The sequence below is a fragment of the Propithecus coquereli genome, unplaced genomic scaffold (genome assembly GCF_000956105.1).
Source record: "Propithecus coquereli isolate 6110/MARCELLA unplaced genomic scaffold, Pcoq_1.0 Scaffold186, whole genome shotgun sequence".
Taxonomy (NCBI): domain Eukaryota; kingdom Metazoa; phylum Chordata; class Mammalia; order Primates; family Indriidae; genus Propithecus; species Propithecus coquereli.
This window is the reverse complement of record NW_012143412.1, coordinates 3,318,737-3,338,363: the sequence shown is the minus strand read 5'-3', so window position 1 is coordinate 3,338,363 and position 19,627 is coordinate 3,318,737. Positions and strand designations below refer to the sequence as shown.

The following is a 19,627-nucleotide window of genomic DNA, read 5'->3' as shown; positions in this document are numbered from 1 at the left end:
TTAGTAAATAAATGTAACTGAAAATAATAATTTATATGAATTAGATTTTAGATTCCTTATTAAACCTTTACTAAATCTATCTATCCCCACATCTACATAGTAGCTACAGTATCTCTGCAGCAGTAAATCTGGTTCAGGAACCAGAACCATTGCTGTGATTGATGTATAACAAAATGAACATCACAGAATTATGGAAGTAGCACTGTTTTTCCTTTGGTCTTGGTGAAAAGATTAAATCGAAGTGAGCCTACAAGCCTTCAGCTGGAAAGACAGTTGACAGAGGAGCTTTGAAAAGACAAAGCACTGAGAGAACTTTTACTATAAGACAGTAAAACTTAGAAAATATCTTTTACCTGAAGACATTAATATAAATAAACCATATCATATTATATATATAACCTGAAATGTTAAACTTTATCAGATGTATTCCATATTGACACTGTGCCATAACTAAGTTTGTTTCCAAGAAGTCTCCTTGAAACACTTCCAGGATTCATATATTGTTCTATTTTGTGGAATGTAACTTCTTTTTGTTAGAATACTTTTAACTTAGGAAACTAAATGTACTCACCTAAAAGTTATATATACCAGTATTGTAAAAATTAATACATGTAACTTCTTGATTATACCGGGCCTTCACTTAAGTGGCTTGATTTCTCTTGTTGATTACAAAGCATCAAGACCCTTTCTCTTAGCTTTGCCTTCACAGGTCTGTCTGTAATAAACTTTACAACTCACCTTGCTCTTCATAATCTATAAATTCAGTGTGATTTGGAAATAGCAGCAGAATAAGCACATGAGGAGAGAAAGTAGATACAGACCTGTTTTATGGCTTGTTGAGCCAAGAAAGCCATCTGTAGGGGGTTGGGCTTTATTGCTTGCCGTGGTATATTCTGGTTTGGTGGATATCTCAGTTGTTGAGGATGAGGAGGAAGAACTGGTCCACTGGGTTTGGGACTATGATTTTGAAAATTTATCAAACGTGGAGGGGGTTGCTAGAAAAAAGAAATTAAACCAATTCAGTAACAATTATCTCCTGAAAGATAAATTACAGAGATTTCTATTTTATACAACTTATACAGAAAGAAATTCTGCCACAGACGAATCATTTATTAAGATTACAAGGGAATGGGAGGTGGAGGATGGACAGACTTCCAGAATTTGTATAGAGTCTTATTAGGAAAGAACCTTGGAAGAGGGATTGCCAACTACATTTTTAAGTAAGTTGTATCAGAATTAGACCTAGGCCATGTTGGTAAATAGATAAAATGTGTGTTTGGTATCCTTTTAAGTCCTTGACTATTATGTTTTGCAAAGAACTGCTCTCATCAACCTTCTGAAATAAAGTGATGGTAGAAAAATAATTTCTAACATTTACTGAGCTGTTATTAAATGCCAGGTCCTGCTTTAGGTGCTTCACATGTATTCACTCATTTAATTTCAACAACAATCCTATGAAGTAGGGATTATCTCTATCTTATAGACAAGAAAACTTAAGGTGCAGAAAATTTAAGTAACTTGCCCAAAATTAACAAGACAGTAAGGGATGGAGCTGGGATTTGAACAAGTAGCTTGACTGGAAGGCTGTACTCTTAACCAAAAAATCATAAATAATGAAAATAGGTCGTACTTAATAACATTTAAAAATTAACAATGAGTTCTAGATCTTACTAAGCTCTAACTATATGTCAGGCATTTTGCATATTTGCCATTCAGCCTTATGAAGTAGGTATTATTACCCTTGTCTTGCAAATTAGGAAACTAAAGGTTACGAAAGCTTAGGTAACTTGAAAAATGTCACATAGCTAGTAAAAGGCAGCACACCTAGGCTTTAATCCAAATCTAGTCTGCCATATCATTACCAAAACATGTTCTGGTGCTTAGCTGGCTATTAAGATACTGACTAATCCAAGCTTAGAGGATGAGTCTCCCTAAGAGAAAATATATTTTCAAAGGAAACTGTCTAAGCAAACATTGATTACAGGAAGGCTGGGTAAGGAAATCAGAGATGGGGCAAGGGCTAGAAAGGCAAGTCTATTCTGTCTATTCATAAATGCTAGCCCTGGAAATTGAGACCAGAGTCCTAGAAAAAAAGGTAACTTTATATGCCAGCCTCCTCCTGACTATTTAATTCTCTCTACAGTTGGGAATGTATTACAAAACAAATACTTCTTTTCAGTATATCTTAATGATATATGATCAGAACTTCTCAGAGAAGACTATTTCCTCTCACATTCACAGGGGGGCAAGTAAATAGGGAATCTTTAAGGTTAAGAAGCAACACTTCAACCTCTGACACTGTGAAGGTAGACAGCTATGAAATGTAGCCCTGCCCTCTTTTTCTTTTTTTCCTCCCATTTGTGGAATTTACTTTCCTGTCCTGGGTAAATTACTTCTCTCTTACAATTAGTTGGCACTAGGTTCACCCTCATTAACTTTCAAGAGTGCCCAGTAATTATAGACCAAGCAAAAAATAGATTTAGATACTGATTCTACAGAATTGAGAATAACTGGGAATAGAGAAATAATTAAGAGCTTAAGCAAACAGACATAATCATCCCCATTCTCATTCTAAGTAACTTCTTTATCATGGATTTTGATTTTACTCTAGAGGTCAGTAGTTCCCAGCTATATATAACCATGAAGGACAGCAGATGTTCTTCTAATATCCACCTACTGCTTGGGAAAATTGATGTATACATAGTAGCTACAGTATCTCTGCAGCAGTAAATCTGGTTCAGGAACGAGAACCATTGCTGTGATTGATGTATAAAATGATATATGTGACAGTGGTCTGTAACAAACTTAGATCCACTGGAGTTTCACAGAATATACTGCATAGTATTAAATAAACAGATGCACAATCTCTATCACGTTTGCATCACTCAGTCAGGTAACTATCCTACCTCTGTTATCACTCAACACTTAAACCACAAAGATGACATGGTTAACCTTCAGAGGAAGAACAAATAGGGAACTATCATCTAAGTGATTTTTAAAAACAGTCCTTTCAATTTACCTGTACATATGGACAGACGTAGAGTACGATCTGCACATACCCACAAGCACACAGACACAACTGCTTATAGACAGGCATTTTCCCATAAGTACATGCAAATAAGCTGGTAGGACACTAAGAACACAGGGAGGCAGGGCAATGCACAAGTTTATAGGAAAGGATAAAGTGATGAGTGAAAAATGTATGAGTGAGTATTTGGCAGAGAGCAGATGAAAATGAGAGATGAGAGTGTGAAAAAAGGTTTAGGAGTTATCGAGACTAGACAGAAAAAGAACAGCTGTGTGAGGTAAGGACTACAAGATGTGAAAAGTACTTTATTTCTATGAAAAGTATTTTATTTCTAAGTGTAAAAATTAGGTTGTATAATAGAGACTGTACATTATACAGATTGCAGCACTAAATCCTAGACACTGAAAACAAGATTAAAAAAATTTCTGAGAAAAACAGGCTAAAGGCTCAGGTCACTTCTGTTTTGTCACTGCTCATATAAGTAACTATTTTCACATAGTATCTATTAACTGCCTCAGTTCCTGACTTCTGTTTTATTTATTTTTATTTATTTGTTTTTCATGTCTCATATATTTTTTAATTTTTTTTTATTTCAGTATATTACAGGGGTACTAATGTTTAGGTTACATATATTGCCTTTGCCCCACCCAAGTCAGAGCTTCAAGCATGTCCATCCCCCAGATGGTGCCCCTTAGTTGTGAATATACCCAATCCCCTTCTACCCCCTCCCACCCTGGGGTTCCCAACTTCTCAATGAAAATGCAATTAACTCAAATGATGAATTCATCTCTTTTTTGATTAATAAATTAAATATCATACCATCTCAGACACTTAAGATCAATATTAACACATGCAAATGCTTATCACTAGGCATGCAAATATTTTTCTCTCTCCTCCCCACATTTACCTTTAGAAAAATTTTAGTACTCTTTGCAGTCTCCAAAATATGTCCTTCTGCCTTCAATTTTCTTAACAAAATTTCAACTCTACCAAGAACACCCCTGGTATCTAAAGTATACAATTCTCTTCCCATGGAACACTCACCAAAGATCTTTTAACTTGCTTGCTACTGACTTTCTGTAAAAACTTGGGTTGAAACAAAGTTTTCAAAAGCCATGCTAATATTCCCCTGGATTTCACATGCTTTAATCAAAAGCCCTTAACCTCAAATACATTATCCTCAGACCTTCACAGAAATGACTTAACAAAATCAGAATCTACATATGTCCACAACTTTTATTGAGGGTTTAAGAAACAGTCCCATAAAGACCATTTCTATTTTGTAGAATTGCTACAAAAAAAGTTATGCAATTGCTTTTTCATAAAGAATCACATTATATATTCCTCGCTGTGCTAGTAAAATACTCATAAAACCTTTCCCTAACTGACATGTTTACTTTTTATTAGATAGTGATACCTATATTATTATTTCTTTTTGCTTTGGTTGACAAAAAAAATTTTTTTTTAATCCCTTGGCCTTAACTTTTTGTCTTATCCCCACCTTTATCACCCCATGCCCTATCCCCCTGACCATATCCCCCGGTCTTATCCCCGACCATATGCCACTGGCCTTATCATTTGGCCTTATCCCCCTTGCCTTATCCCTCCGGCACTATCTCCCTGACCACATTCCCATGGTGTTATCATTCTGGCCTCATTGCCTTGATCATACCCATTGGCCTTATTCCTCTAGCCTTGTCCCCTTGGCCTTATCCCACTGGCCGTCCTCCCCAGACCATGTCCCGTTGGCCTTATGTTTTGGCTTTCTCCCCCTGGCTTTAACCCAATGGTCTTATCCCAATGGTCATGTACTCTGGCCTTGTCCCCCTGGTCTTATCCCCTAGGCCTTACCACCCTAGCTTTATCCCCCCAATAATATCCCATTGGCCATATCTTTTGCCCTCATCCCCCTGGCCAGACCCCTTGTTTTTATCCCACTGATAATATCTCATTGGCCTTATCCCCCACTTCCTGGAATTTTCCCTCTACTCCCCACCCCCAGCTATATCCCCTCCTTGCCCGGACTTCTCTCCCTTGCCCAAGCTTACCCTCAACCATATTCCATTGGCCTTATCCTCCTGACTATATGCCATTGGCCTTACCCACCAGACCATATTCCATTGGCCTTATCCTGGTTGACAAGAAATTCTGAGCTAAGTTTTGTTCAAGTATGAGAATTCTTAGCCTAGGCTTACATACTTTATTTGACTCTTATTAAACCCTGCTCAATTTAATTTGTGTCCTTTACTGTAAATCACTTTAAATCTTTTGCAAAATTAGGAAGAGTATAAATTAGTAAATAAATGTAACTGAAAATAATAATTTATATGAATTAGATTTTAGATTCCTTATTAAACCTTTACTAAATCTATCTATCCCCACATCTAACTTGAACAGGACTGTTAAAGTATTTAACAAAAGTATGTTTACATTTTATCTTCAAAAATTACATTGAAAATTAGCAGAATATTTCATATCTAGTAGAATAAGAATGGTAGACGGAATATTTGCTCAGAAACAAGTTTGAGAAAGATAGGTTCTAATTAACCACACCTCTGCTCTTTTCTACTTCACTTTGCCCTAGTTTCTAAGATGCAATGTGGTTTTCTAAACACTGCATCCTTACAGAGAATGAATTTCTAAAGTTTTTGTCATTTTCGGACACTAATATAGGAATTATAGGTACACAGCTTTTCCCATCAATCATACACATGGGTTATTGAGGAATATAAACATTTATCTGCTGAAGACAATGAAGAATAGATGAAAGTAGATTTATCAGCTAAATAAACCATTAAATCCTTTTTGAGTAGGGATAAAAACTAGGTGTTAAATCAGGGATTCTTAGTGTGATAAATTTTTATAAATTCATATATTTAAACCACGGAAAATGGATGTCTTGGTTATTTTACGAGCTGAACACAATTATACTATAATTATCTAAGTTAGGACAGGCCTGCTTCCAAATTTACCTGATGAGAGATGGAAGGTTGCTGGATGGGCCCCTGCATTCTAGGGTTTGGTAAACCCACAGGTGCTGGCCTCCGTTGCACCTGTTGCCTCTGAGCGATTACCTGTTGCTGCATATGCTGGAGCCGTAATTGAGCTAGGCTGATCTGTGTTGGAAACTTGGATAACTGGTTTGAAGATAAACCACCTGGTGGCTGTGAATTCTGTTCCACGACAGGATTCTGCTTTGGCATTTGTGGCTGGCTCTCTTTATCCTCGATTACTAAAGAACCTAATTAAAGAGAAAAGATTACGGGATAAAGTTTTTCTGATAGCTGATGAAATATCACATTTGGCAAGGCCCTTTTTGCTGAACTTCAGAAATGCCAATGAACTCTTTGGTCTTAGGACCTCTTTACGCTCTTAAAAATAGAGCACTGCAAAGAGCCATTGTTTACGTAGTTTCTATCAATCAAAACTTACAATGTTAGAAAGCAAAAATGAGAATTTAAAAAAAATTACTAATTCATTTAAAAATAACAATAAAGCCACACACATTTTAATGAAAACTATATTTTAAAAAATACTTAGTGAAGATTGGTATTATTATACATTTTTTAAAATCTCTTTAAATGCCTGGCTTAATAGGTGAACTCTCATATCTGTTTCTCCATTATCCATCATAATATATGACAAATATATTTTATGATGTTAAAATATATGAAAAAATCCAGTCTCATCCAGATATGTAGTTGGAAAAGGGTGTGGTGTTTGTGGTCCCCTGAAAGAGCCTTAGACTATTACTTTGAGAACTGCTGCTGTATATCGAAACAAGCAAACCTGACATTTGCTCTAAAAACAATCCCACAAAGCGTTTCTGCAATCTCTGAAGTTCTTATACCTTTACAATGCATACTATTCTTTGATAAACAATACTTTGACTAACTTGAAACCACAGTTTTAGAATTTAAAGGTGTCTCCTCTCTGATAGATCTGATCCAAGCCTGATTTCTTCAACAGTAGAGACTCAAATGTTTCTGATTGACTAAATATATGTATTCTAAAAATATATAGTTATCATTCATTAAATACTTCCTGTGTGTTATTCACTGTGCCAGGTAGGTATATATTCCCTTTCACACATAAGCGGTCTAAGGTTTAGAGAGAGAAAAACTCACCCAAAGTCATCACGACACTAATGAAATATTTACCTAGATCAGTATTTTTCCCTAGCACTCTTCTATGTTTCTCAGAAGCCAAGGATAAACAAATTCAGGAAATTTGCCTCCTTCTTGAGAGATTCACAATGTAAATCTCATTGTAAATGAATTCACTGGGCTATATATGACAGCTCTAAGAAGTCCTAGAGTAAAAGATATTGTTTAACTTTATTATATTAGAGCTTCACAAACTTATTTGACTAAGAGATCATGTTTTTGCTTTATTTTTGCTAATGCAGACTTATGTAAAACTATATCCATTTAAATGTGTCCAGTTTTAAATATAATTCTTAAATGCACCTATGTCTACATGTGGTTTACATATTTTAAGTGATATATTTATAAGTACATACATCTCTACATATATGACTGCTTATGTGGATTCATATCTCATCAGGAGTTCTCAGTATACACGAATGTGCAGTGGTAGAGTGGGGTATGATAAAAACCAGAGCTACTTACACATATGCTTTGTATTCCTAAAGATGCTTCTTTTCATTAAGGTGGGTAAGTGTGTGTAATTCCAGTTGCCTGCTGTGTATCAATATTCATACGGCTGTACATACTTCCCATCTGGTCTGTAGGGGTCTCCTTATCACCTTTGCTTCAAGGATTCTTTTTGTTTCCTTGTATGGGTGAGATTTGTGTAAACCTATTTCTTCTTTTCCTGGTGAGCACAGGCTCTCTCTCCAGCCATTTTTTCCCCTTCCTACCCAGAATCTAGCCTTGGGGATAAGAGAGCAACCATCTTTGATGATTCTCAACCATCATCAGTAAGGCCAAAAAATGTCATCAAAGGAATATTGGTTGTTGATGAACGAACAACACATAGGGAATTCTTAAATTTCAGCTTGTGTAGTTTCCCATGAGAAATTAAGAAATAAGGCAAAAAGATTGTTTCTACTCAGCAAATAGTATAATAAAAAAGCTAAAGTAATAACTTTCTGCTGAACTGCTTACAAGGATATTTTAGCTCCTAATGTTACCAAAATGATAGTCTCCCTTTGTGATAATTCAGTAAGCTCTAATCCAGTCATGTGTTGCTTAAGGACAGGAATAAGTTCTGAGAAATGCATTGTTAGGCAATTTGGACTTGATGCAAACATTATAAAGTATACTTACACAAACCTAGATGGTATAGCCTACTACACACCTAGATTATTTGGTATAGACTATTCCTAGGTATAGCTTAGGCTACAAATCTGTACAGCATGTGACTGTACTCAATTGTAACACAATGTTATTTGTGTATCTGAACATTTCTAAACATAGAAAAGGTAAAAATAACAGTACTATAATCTTAATGGGACTACTGTTGTATATGCAGACCTTCATTGACTGAGATGTTGTTACACAGTATAGGACTGTACTTAAGATTTGGGTACTTTTCTGTATGTATGTTACACTTCTATTAGGAATATATATATACACACACACACACACACACACACATATATATAAATTATTACCAGGCAAATGAAAAAAATTAAAAGTGTTCCCTAAGCAAGATAAAGTGATTGAAGCATTAGGTGCCTATTGAATGGGTTTAAAGATAAGCCAATAATAGCATGAGAAACAGTATTTTAAATGAAAACATTCTAAATATCAAAAGTCCTATATCAAGAGTTAACCCATTCTGGCCGGGCGCGGTGGCGTGTCACGCCTGTAATCCTAGCATTCTGGGAGGCCGAGGCAGGCGGATCCTTTGAGCTCAGGAGTTCGAGCCCAGCCTGAGCAAGAGCAAGACCCCGTCTCTACTAAAAAAAATAGAAAGAAATTAGCTGGGCAACTAAAAATGTATATATAAAAAAAATTAGCCGGGCATGGTGGTACATGCCTGTAGTCCCAGCTACGTGGGAGGCTGAGGTAGTAGGATTGCTTGAGCCCAGGAGTTTGAGGTTGCTGTGAGCTAGGCTGACGCCACAGCACTCTAGTCCGGGCAACAAAGTGAGACTCTGTCTCAAAAAAAAAAAAAACCCCATTCTGATAAATCTAGAGCTAACAATACAAACTGGATTCTGTGAGGGTGGGGTGGAATGGGAGGACACCTATATATTCCTAAGCCTAGCTAGACACCTTGTAAGTCAATATATAGAATGTTTTTCTATCATCCATATATGTACATGTGTTTATATTCATGCATGTGTCACCATATACATAAATGAAATACTAGCAAAAATGACATGTCTTTAAATCAAGATAATGAAAACATGCTGGGGGTAGAAGAGAGTATGTTTTCATTAACATGTCATAGTAATTATAAATTCCACAAACAAATGGCACTTCGAGAAAATGTAAATAATGGCCTACCTAAGTTGATAATATTTTGAGCCCAGAAACTAGGATCACAGTGAAATTGGATGGTGTTGTTGGTCACTGGAGAAGCATCACACCTTGCACGAAGGAGGTGCCGTAACCGGTATGTAATCTAGAAGGAAGAAGAGAGACAACAAAACGTCAGGTAAATAATTTATTAAGTGCTCAATAGATAACAAAATAGTCTCTAATATGTACAACAATACACAATAAACAGTCATATATAGGTTACAAAAATGGACATACAACATAATTTTCTTTCTTAAACATGTTAGAAGTTTTGAGGTTTAACTCAGCTGCGGTGTTTAATACAGAACTGAAAAGTATCTTGAAGTGATAAATTTAAGTCAGTTTTTCCTAATTATTAATAAAAAGTTGCAAAAATACTAAGTCAGATATTAGTAAAAAAAATTTTAACAATATTTTGCTCTTTATTTATTTAACTTACTCTTAAAGGAAATAGAACTGGGCCTGCTAGTGGGATGGCTCTCCTTGCTGCTCATTACGGTTCTGTCCCTGCCACCTCCCTGAACACACCCAGCTTTGAATCTCATGTCATCACATCACATCATCCACTTCCCTCCACACTGCAGCCATCGATGAACATCTATTCATTCTCACTCAGTCCATGAAAATTTTAGTTCCTGGCTCACTGTCACCACCTCCAACATTAGTCCTCCAACACTTCTTGATGATTTCAATATCCAACTAGATGATCCTTCTTTTCCAGCTTACTTCCTCTAGTGCCCAGATATCAATAATCCTACAAACCCATCAGGTCCTATAAGCCTTTGCTCTTAGAACTTTTCCCTGTCCTTCTATCTCACTTTACCCTCACCCTCTATCCCTCAATTCCTCATTAGTCGTCTTAAATCCCTGGGCCAATCATCATAATCATTTCCTTGCATATACCCTCAACTCCTCTCTCTCTTCACATACCCAATTATGCATACTCCCTTCTGTCTCTTCAACCTTTCTCCCAGACAAAACAACCCACCCTGATTAAGTCCTAGTTCTGCCTGAATATGATTGGACTGATCTCACTTCAAATACATGACCACTTACTCCAGGCCCCTTTAAGGCTGACTGGCTAGCATATGACATTTCTCTTGTCTATTCCCCTCCCTACTGTCCTAAATGACTATTTCATACCTCCTTCTCTTTTCAAATCTCCAGCAGCTCCTTCTCCACTCTCAATCTCAGCTGATGTACTTGCTTATCATTTCACTAAAAAATAGGAACTATCACAGGGACCTTCCACAAACCTCCACCACCTATCAGTATCTGTGTTGCCTCCTGTTACAATGGATGAAACGTCTGCATCTAGCTAAAGCCAATCCTCCAACTTGTGCAGTACAACAAATCCCCTCATCTGCACAGCAATTTTCATCCCTCTCGTGTAACACCAACCCTTCTACTTTACTAGATCACACCCATAAACATATAAATATGCTTTAACTTTTGCCAGCTAAAAACAAAACTCTTGGCTCCTTTCTCCTGCCATCAACTGCTTCATTTCTCTGCTCTCTTCTACAGCAGAACTCTTCAAAAGACTCATCTAGATTTATTATCTCTGATTCCTCCCCTCCTATTCTTTCCTGAAACCATTACATTCAGGCTTTCAGGAGCTCACAGAGGTGGTCGGTCTGCCCTCGTGGAAACACTTTCCTTTATTTGGCTTCCAGTACACTATAACCTCTTGTCTGTCCCCTTGTATCATTAGCTGCTACTTATTGGAGCCACTGAGAATAGATTTAGGTTTCACTGACGAACTGTTTCTGAGCTCCCCGGGGAGGGCATGGCTGCCCCTTCTTGTTGGCATCACACAATCCCAGTCACCATTGTGGGGGCTTTCTTCTTTCTCACATCTCTACATGCTGGAATGAATGCCCCAGGACTCACTCTTTTGTCTGCCCTCTCTTCTTCTACACCCATATACACTCACGCACAGCACAGCAATGTTTTAGTCAATGAAGCACTGACTATGTAATGGCAGTGCCACAAGATTATAGTGGAGCTGAAAATTCCCATAGCTTGGTGATGTTGTAGCCATTGTAACATCACAGCACAAGGCATTACTCAACTGTTTTTGGTGGTGCTGGTATAGACAAACCTACCGTGCTGCCAGTCCTATACTGACAGTAATGAATATGTTATTGGTTCATATATTTACTATACTATACTTTCTGTACAATGTGTTTGTGTTTTAAGCTATTATTACAAGAGTCAAAAATAAAAAGTACATAAAGTAAAAAAGTTATAGTAAGCTAAAGTTAATTTACTGTTGAGGTAAGAATTTTTAAAAATAAATTTACTGTAGCCTAAGTGTGCAGTGTTTATAAAGTCTACAGTAGTAAATGGTAATGTCCTAGGCCTTCACATTTACTCACCACTCACTTGCTAACTCACCAGAGCAACTTCCAGTCCTATAAGCTCCATTTATGTTAAGTGTCCTATACAGGTATACCACTTTTTCTTTTACGCAATATTTTTTTTTTTTTTTTTTGAGACAGAGTCTCACTCTGTTGCCAGGGCTAGAGTGCTGTGGGGTCAGCCTAGCTCACAGCAACCTCAAACTCCTGGGCTCAAGGGATCCTCCTGCCTCAGCCTCCCGGGTAGCTGGGACTACAGGCACGCGCCACCATGCCCGGCTAATTTTTTTTATGTATTTTTAGTTGTCCAATTTCTTTCTATTTTTGGTAGAGATGGGGTCTTGCTCTTGCTCAGGCTGGCCTCGAACTCCTGAGCTTAAATGATCCACCCGCCTCGGCCTCCCAGAGTGCTAGGATTACAGGCGTGAGCCACCGCACCTGGCCTTTATGCCATATTTTTAATGTACCTATTGTATGTTTACATACTCAAATACCATTGTGTTACAATTGCCTACAGTATTCTGTACAGTAACTCGCTGATTAAGTTCGGAGCCTAGGAGCAACTGGCTATACCATACAGCTTAGGTGTGTAGTAGGATAGACCATCTAGGTTGTGGAAGTACACTGCATGATGTTCACACAAAATCACTTAACAATGTTATTTCTCAGAACGTACTCCAGTCTTTAGACAACAAATAACTGTACTTTTACTGATTTCATCCAGTCTCATGGTTTAAATAACTATTTTATATCTGCAGCCTGGACCTCTCTTTTGAACTTCCATTTCCAATTGCTTACTCAGCATCTCCATGTGGTTGTCTAAAAGGCATCATTTCACATGTCCAAAAGGGAACTCTTGATCTCTCTCCTCAGGTCTACTCTTCCTATCATCTTCCCCATCTCAATTATTGCTAATACTGTTTTTCCTATAGCTTAGGGTAAAAGACCTTCGTTCCTTTTTCTCACACACCACATTCAACCTGCCAGCAAATTCTGTTGGCTCTACCTTTAAAATATATATATAATCTATCTTCTATCAACTCCACTAGCTACCACTCTAGGAAAGCCACTTCATTGCAGTAATGTTCTAATGGGGCTCCCTTATTTCTCCCAGGCCCTCAACCACACACAGTCTTCTCTCAACACATCAGCAGGAGTGGCTGTGTTAAAATATAAGTGATATTATGTCACTCATTTCCACAAACGCCCTCCCAAATGGTTTCCCATCTCACTCAAACACTAAAGTTCTCATGACAAACTTCAAGATTTGTGCTAGTACCTTTCCATTCCTTCTCTGACCTTTCCTCTTGATACTCCCTCTGCATTCACTCTGCTCCAGCCCCTCAGGCCACTGTGCCGCCCACATCACAAAAGCTCCCCGGCAGGCAGTCCCTGCACCTGCTGTGTGCTCTGCCAGCAATACTCTCCTCAGCTGTCTGTATGGCATGCTTCCTCAATGTGCTCAGAATCACCCTTTAGCTAGATTCCCCTCATCTAAGACTGCAAACACATCCCAATGTTCCCAAACTACTCCCTTAATTTACTTTTCTCTAGAGCACTTAACAGCATATAATGGTTTATATAGTTTAGCTATTTTGGTACTGTCTACCTCTCTGCACTAAAATGCAGCTCAATGAGGACAAAGATTTTATTTTTTGTTCCCTCAGCACTTAGAATGTTGCTTGGAACATAGCAGGTATTCAGTCATTGTTAAATCAGTAAACTTGCTTCAATTTCTACATTATCTCCAATAAAAACAAATTCTAAGTAAAACATATTAACTTATTTTGGGACTGTGAAGAATATGTGGCAAAGTGTTTAGCAAATAGCACTCAATACAATGTGCTTTTCCCAAGTTTCTTCCCTTTAATTTTTTGTATCTTCTAATTCTCACCATAAATCATGCTCATAATATATTAACCAAAAGGACTGTTCTAAGAGCTTTCCTTTGTAAATATCCTCATAAATATTTTATCATTTTCTAAAATTTAATTATTTATATTTAAAAACATTTTTAAATTATTTTAGTTGAAAAATAAAAATTACATATATTTATTGTATACACCATGTTTTGAAATATGCATACTTTGTAGAATGGCTAAAATGAGCTAATTAACATATGCATTACCTCACATACTTCTCATTTGTGGTAAGTAAACTTAAAATTTACTCTCTTAGCAATTTTCAATACATTGCTATTAACTATAGTCCCTATGTTGTACAACAGACCTCATACACTTATTCCTCCTATCCAACGAATTTTGGGTTGGGTGTGGTGGCCCATGCCTGTAATGCTAGCAATTTGGGAGGCCACAGTTGGAGGACTGTTTAAGCCCAGGAGTTTAAGAACAGCCTGGGCAACATAGCAAGACCTGTCCCTACAAGAAAAAGAAAAACAAACAAAAAAACCAGAATTAGCTGGGCGCGGTGACGTGCACCTGTAGTCCCAGCTACTCAGGAGATTGTGCCAGGAGTTTGAGGTTTCAGAGAGCTGTGATCACGCCACTGCACTATAGCCTGGGTGACAGAGAGACCCTGTCTCAAAAAACAAAAATTTTTATCCTTTTATCAACATATCCCCAAAGCCCAGTCCCTCTGACCCCTGCTCACCCTGGTAACCACCATTCTATTCTCTATTTCTTTGAGTTTGATTTTTTTTTTTTTTTAAAGATTCTACATACAAGTAAGATCATGTAGGCTGTGCCTAGCTTATATCACTTAACATAATGTCCTCTAGGTTCATTCATGTTGTGCAAATGACAGGATTTCCTTCTTTTTTAGGGCTAAACAGTATCCCTTTGTGTATATACACCATACTTTACCAATTTATCTGTTGATGGACACTTAGGTTGATTCCATTTCTTGGCTACTGTGAATAATACTATAATGAACCTAGAAGTGCAGATATCTCTTCAAGATACTGATTTCATTCCCTTTGGATATATATCCAGAAGTGAGATTGCTGGGTTATATGGTAGTTCTATTTTTAATTTTTGAGGAAACTCCTGTTTTCTTTAATTGTTGTAATTTACAACCTCATCAACACTGTGCAAGGGATTCCCTTTCTCCACATTCTCTTCAACACTTGTTATCTTGTCTTTTTGACAATAGCCTCTTCATCATTTACTTTTAAAGCAAGTGTAGAAAAACTGTCATTAACAGCAAAAAGAACCCCCACATTCCCTTCACCCAGATTCCCCAAGTGTTACTCTATTACCACATTTGCTCCAGCACCCACCCAACTGCTCCTACACATACCCTATTATTACTAGTCTTTCCCCAAATGTTTGGAAAACAAGCCACAGGTCCTGTCTCCCCTAAATACTCCAGTGTGAATATCCTGAAACAAGGATCTTCTAACATAAGCAGCAAATTCCAAAGTCCAAATTCAGAAAGCAACTGTGTCATAACACTACCATCCAATTCAAAGACTTCATTCAAGCGCCACCTGTCCCAGCAATGTCCCTTTTCCAGGATTCCATCAAAGAATACAAGCTGCAGTTCGTTGTCATGTCTCTTAGTTGTCCAGTCTTTCCATGTTGTTCAAGTGTTTGATGGGTTTTAGAGATTTCAGACCTTAAATTCTGTGTGGTATTTCCTCCTGATCAGACTTAAGTACAACATTCTTCTCAGGAATACAACACAAATGATGGTGTGTCCTGAAGCATAGGATGTCCACTTGTCCTGCCACTGGTGATATTAATCTTTAACACTTAGTATTATAATTTTGCTACTCAATTTTCTCCACCTTAAGGTTGAAGAGGTATTCTAAGATTATACTAATACCCTGTTCCCCATCAATCTTCTACCTACCACCCCATTAGCATTCACTGATTAATCCTCCTGGATTACCTCTACGATAGCAACCAAATGTGTTTCCTTATGCTCATTACTTTTTCTACATTCATTACTTTATATTTTGCCAACAAGTTCTCCCCACCATAGATTTACTGTTTGACATATTATTGTAGACTCATGTATTCTTAATTTAATTCAATGTATTATAATCATTTATTTAGAGCCTCAAATTTGTTGTTGATTTTTGCAATGGGAGGCTTTTAGGCTGGATCATGGTCTCTTTGACATGTCTTCAGCATTCTCTGACCATTTCAGTAGTTTCTGGTATAACAAGATGTCCTGGGTGCACCTTGTAGTTTCCCTCTCTTTCCTTGGCATCTTTAAACCAAGATCTGGAACAACAGTGGGCTCACTATTGGGATGCAGCACACAAACATATATACATATACTGGGGGAGGGGTGGGTGGGTGTATAAAGCTATTCCTAGGTCTATCTGCATACATGTATAGAATGAAACTCTTAAGTTCAAACTATACCTCCAATTCAACCCGACACACACCTTTCCCACCTTACTTCTTTCTAAATATCTTCTCTGGAAACTTGGCTGCCATTATCCTTAATATATTTATTTATTTACTCAATCCATTTACTTATCTGCTCACTGTAACCAAAACCCAAACAACACTGACTGTCTCCTCTTACCTCCTGTGTTCCTCGCTCGCCACTACAAGTCTTTGGCTACTGGTCTCATGCCTTTCTGTGGTCCCCCAACCCTCTCCACTACTGTGTCCACAGTCACCATGCTGACGCCTCCATACCAGCAGAAGGTAGGAAGAGAAGATGCTTAATAGTTTTTATGTTTAATACACACACATATATATTTTCCCCTACTTCAGAAACACTATATTAGCACCTTGAATATCTTATGATTTTTGGTGTGGAAACTGAGTAACATAACCTTTCTTGCCCCCATAAAAAAGATTAAATCAGAAATGTGAGCACTTCCTTAAAAAGAAATCAGTTTTAATTAAAGAGAACTATGAGACAAATCACCTGAATGTAAATACTTTTTTCCGCTTACTTGAGGTATTATGCTGCAAAACAAGTAGCAAGTACCTATTTGCTAATTAAGTTGTAGCAAGGTCTAAAAGTTGTATCAAACTTGGCTACTCTGCTCCTTCCTTAAGTACCAAATTTTTCCTGCTGAATTTTACTGTCATTCAGTGTAAAGATTTAAGAGCTTTCTTCCTGTCAAAATTATTTTATTACTCATTTGAAATGGTACTCATTACCATTATACTTGCCAAAACTCATGAGGCATGTTTTAAATAATTCTGAGAAGTCATAAAAGCTGGCTAGTACGGAAGATAAATAATGGTTCATTAAATGTGTTTGTTAATCCCTTCAGATCTACCTGAACTTAAAATGAACTCAGGTTTCACGTTGAAAATTAACTACTGTTTAAAAAAGCAAAGAAAAATATTTTTAATATGAAAGGTGTCCAAACAGCTTTTGAGATGGCAATATTATATGTTGTCTCCTTTCTACTGAAGTTAAAATAAACTTTAAAAAGATTTACTATTTCTGAAATTCCAATCCTATAAAATAACATGGAGTTTTATCTATATGGCACTTATATAGCTTCTCACAGATGTTATTATAGTAACCTCCTTTTCCACCAATCTGTTACTGAGTTCCTTTATGTCAAGCACTGGGTAACACAAAGTTCTACCCTTAAGTAATATAAATCTAATGACATTCATAGAAAAAAATATGCAATAGATAAAAATTGGTCATGGTATGATGGACATATGCTCAAGGGCTATATAAGCACAGAGAAAAGGAGCCCAGCTCAGTCTTGGAAGATTGCCAGGAGAAAAGGGACAACCACCTAAAATGGACCTGGTAGTCTCTACAAAGATAAGAAATTATTCAGGGGAAGAAAAGGCACTCTAAGAAAGGGTATCAGTACTCAGGCAAGAGAGCATATGTTCTGAGCCCTGAGGGCTAGAAGAAATTGGCAATTAAACTAGAAAGACTGAGACATTCAGGAAACAAAAAGAAGGTTCTTGAGATTAATTAGATGGTAGGATGAGGGAAAGGGAGTAGAAGAGACTGAAGATCCCTTTTAATATCTATACCTTAACATTTTCCTAATTACTGGTATGTAGAACAATCTACTGCTATTAAAAAGAATGACTGCTTTATTTTCCAGAAAATAAACACCAAAAGTTCAAGCAACAAAAAGCAAAAATAAAGAAGTGGGACTACATCAAACTAAAATGCTTATGCACAGCAAAAAAAAAACCTGAATCAACAAAATGAAAAGGCAGCCTATAGATTGGGAGAAAATATTTGCAAACCATATATATGAAAAGAGTTAATATCTAAAATATACAGGTTGATTATCCCTTATCAGAAATGCTTGGGACCAGAAGTATTTGGTCTTCCTTCTGTCAATATATTATTTCTCTTGCCTTCCTTCTAAATAACATAAGGATAAATTAAATGTTTAACAGATGACAAATACTAAGGCAATTCTGTGAAGTTAAAATATTTCAAAATATATTTAAGAAAGACTGGACTTCTGAAAGGATTTGGCTTGTCCACTGGGTTTTGTCTTTTATTGATTATAATTCCTACTGCAAAAAGAACTATTTGAGAAGACCTGAAACTGTAAAACTCCTAAAAGAAAATGTCGAGGAAAAGCTCTTTGATAAGAGCATTGGCAATAATTTTTGACTATCACACCAAAAGTACAAGCAACAAAAAGCAAAAATAAAGAAGTGGGACTATATCAAACTAAAATGCTTATGCACAGCAAAAAAATCTGAATCAATAAAATGAAAAGGCAGCCTATGGATTGGGAGAAAATATTTGCAAACCATATATATGAAAAGAGTTAATATTTGAAATACACAGGTTGATTATGCTTTATCTGAAATGCTTAGGTCCAGAAGTATTTGAAATTTCTATTTTTTTTTGGATTTTGGAATATGTCTATATACATATTTAGGTATCTTAGGGATAGGATCCAAATCTAAACAGGAAAGTCATTTATATTTCATATACACTTAATACACAAAGCATGAAAGTATATTCCAAAAAGAAATAAAATCACCTCGTAAAGATACCTGCACTCTCACGTCACTGCAGCATTATTCACAACAGTCAAGATAGGAAAACAACTTAAATGTCCATCAACACATGAATAAACGAACTGTGGAAGGTGTATGTGTTTGTGTATTCAGCCTTAAAAAAGAAGGAAATCCTGACATTTGTGGCAACATGGATGAACCTTGAGGTTGCTATGCTAAATGAAATAAGACAGACACAAAGAAAAATATTGTATGATCTCACTTATACATGAAATTTAAAAAAAAAAAAAAAAATCGAATACACAGAAACAAAGAATGGTGGTTACCAGGGGGTGGGAGGAGGAAGAAATGTGGAGAAGTAGATCAAAGGCTACAAATTTGCAGTTAGGTATGATGAATAAGCCTAGAGATCTAATGTACAATATGAGAACTATAGGTAATAATATTGTAATGTATACTGAAAATTTGCAAAGAGAATAGACTTTAGTGGCTCTTACCACACACACAGGTAAGGTCATGGATATTAATTTGCTTGACTGTAATAATCATTTCACTATGTATATCAAAACATCATGCTGTATACCTTAAATATATGCAACAAATAATCATTTTTAAAAAAGACTAGCAAGCTTCCAGGCCCACAAGGCATTTTTTAAAAATTATTTTAAGCATATAAAATTCACTATTTAAAGGTTAACCTGAATAAACATGGCTATATTTATAAAGCAGAACAGAGTTATACAATATACTGATTATCAAATTTTCTTTTTTTTTTTTTTTTCTTTGAGACAGTCTCACTCTGTTGCCCGGGCTAGAGTGCCATGGCGTCAGCCTAGCTCACAGCAA

At 36.6% G+C, this 19,627-nt stretch overlaps 1 protein-coding gene across 1 annotated transcript in view; it reads right to left on the bottom strand.

Annotated features, from left to right (window-relative positions):
* The window catches only part of TRIM24 (tripartite motif containing 24), a 178,982-nt gene that overhangs the window by 32,923 nt on the left and 126,432 nt on the right, over nt 1-19,627 (bottom strand). The window contains exons 7-9 of the mRNA XM_012642755.1: nt 9,508-9,625; nt 6,001-6,269; nt 822-995 (exon numbers count right to left, since the gene is read on the bottom strand). Coding sequence (XP_012498209.1) covers nt 822-995; nt 6,001-6,269; nt 9,508-9,625 — 561 coding nt within the window. The remainder of the gene's footprint in view (nt 1-821; nt 996-6,000; nt 6,270-9,507; nt 9,626-19,627) is intronic.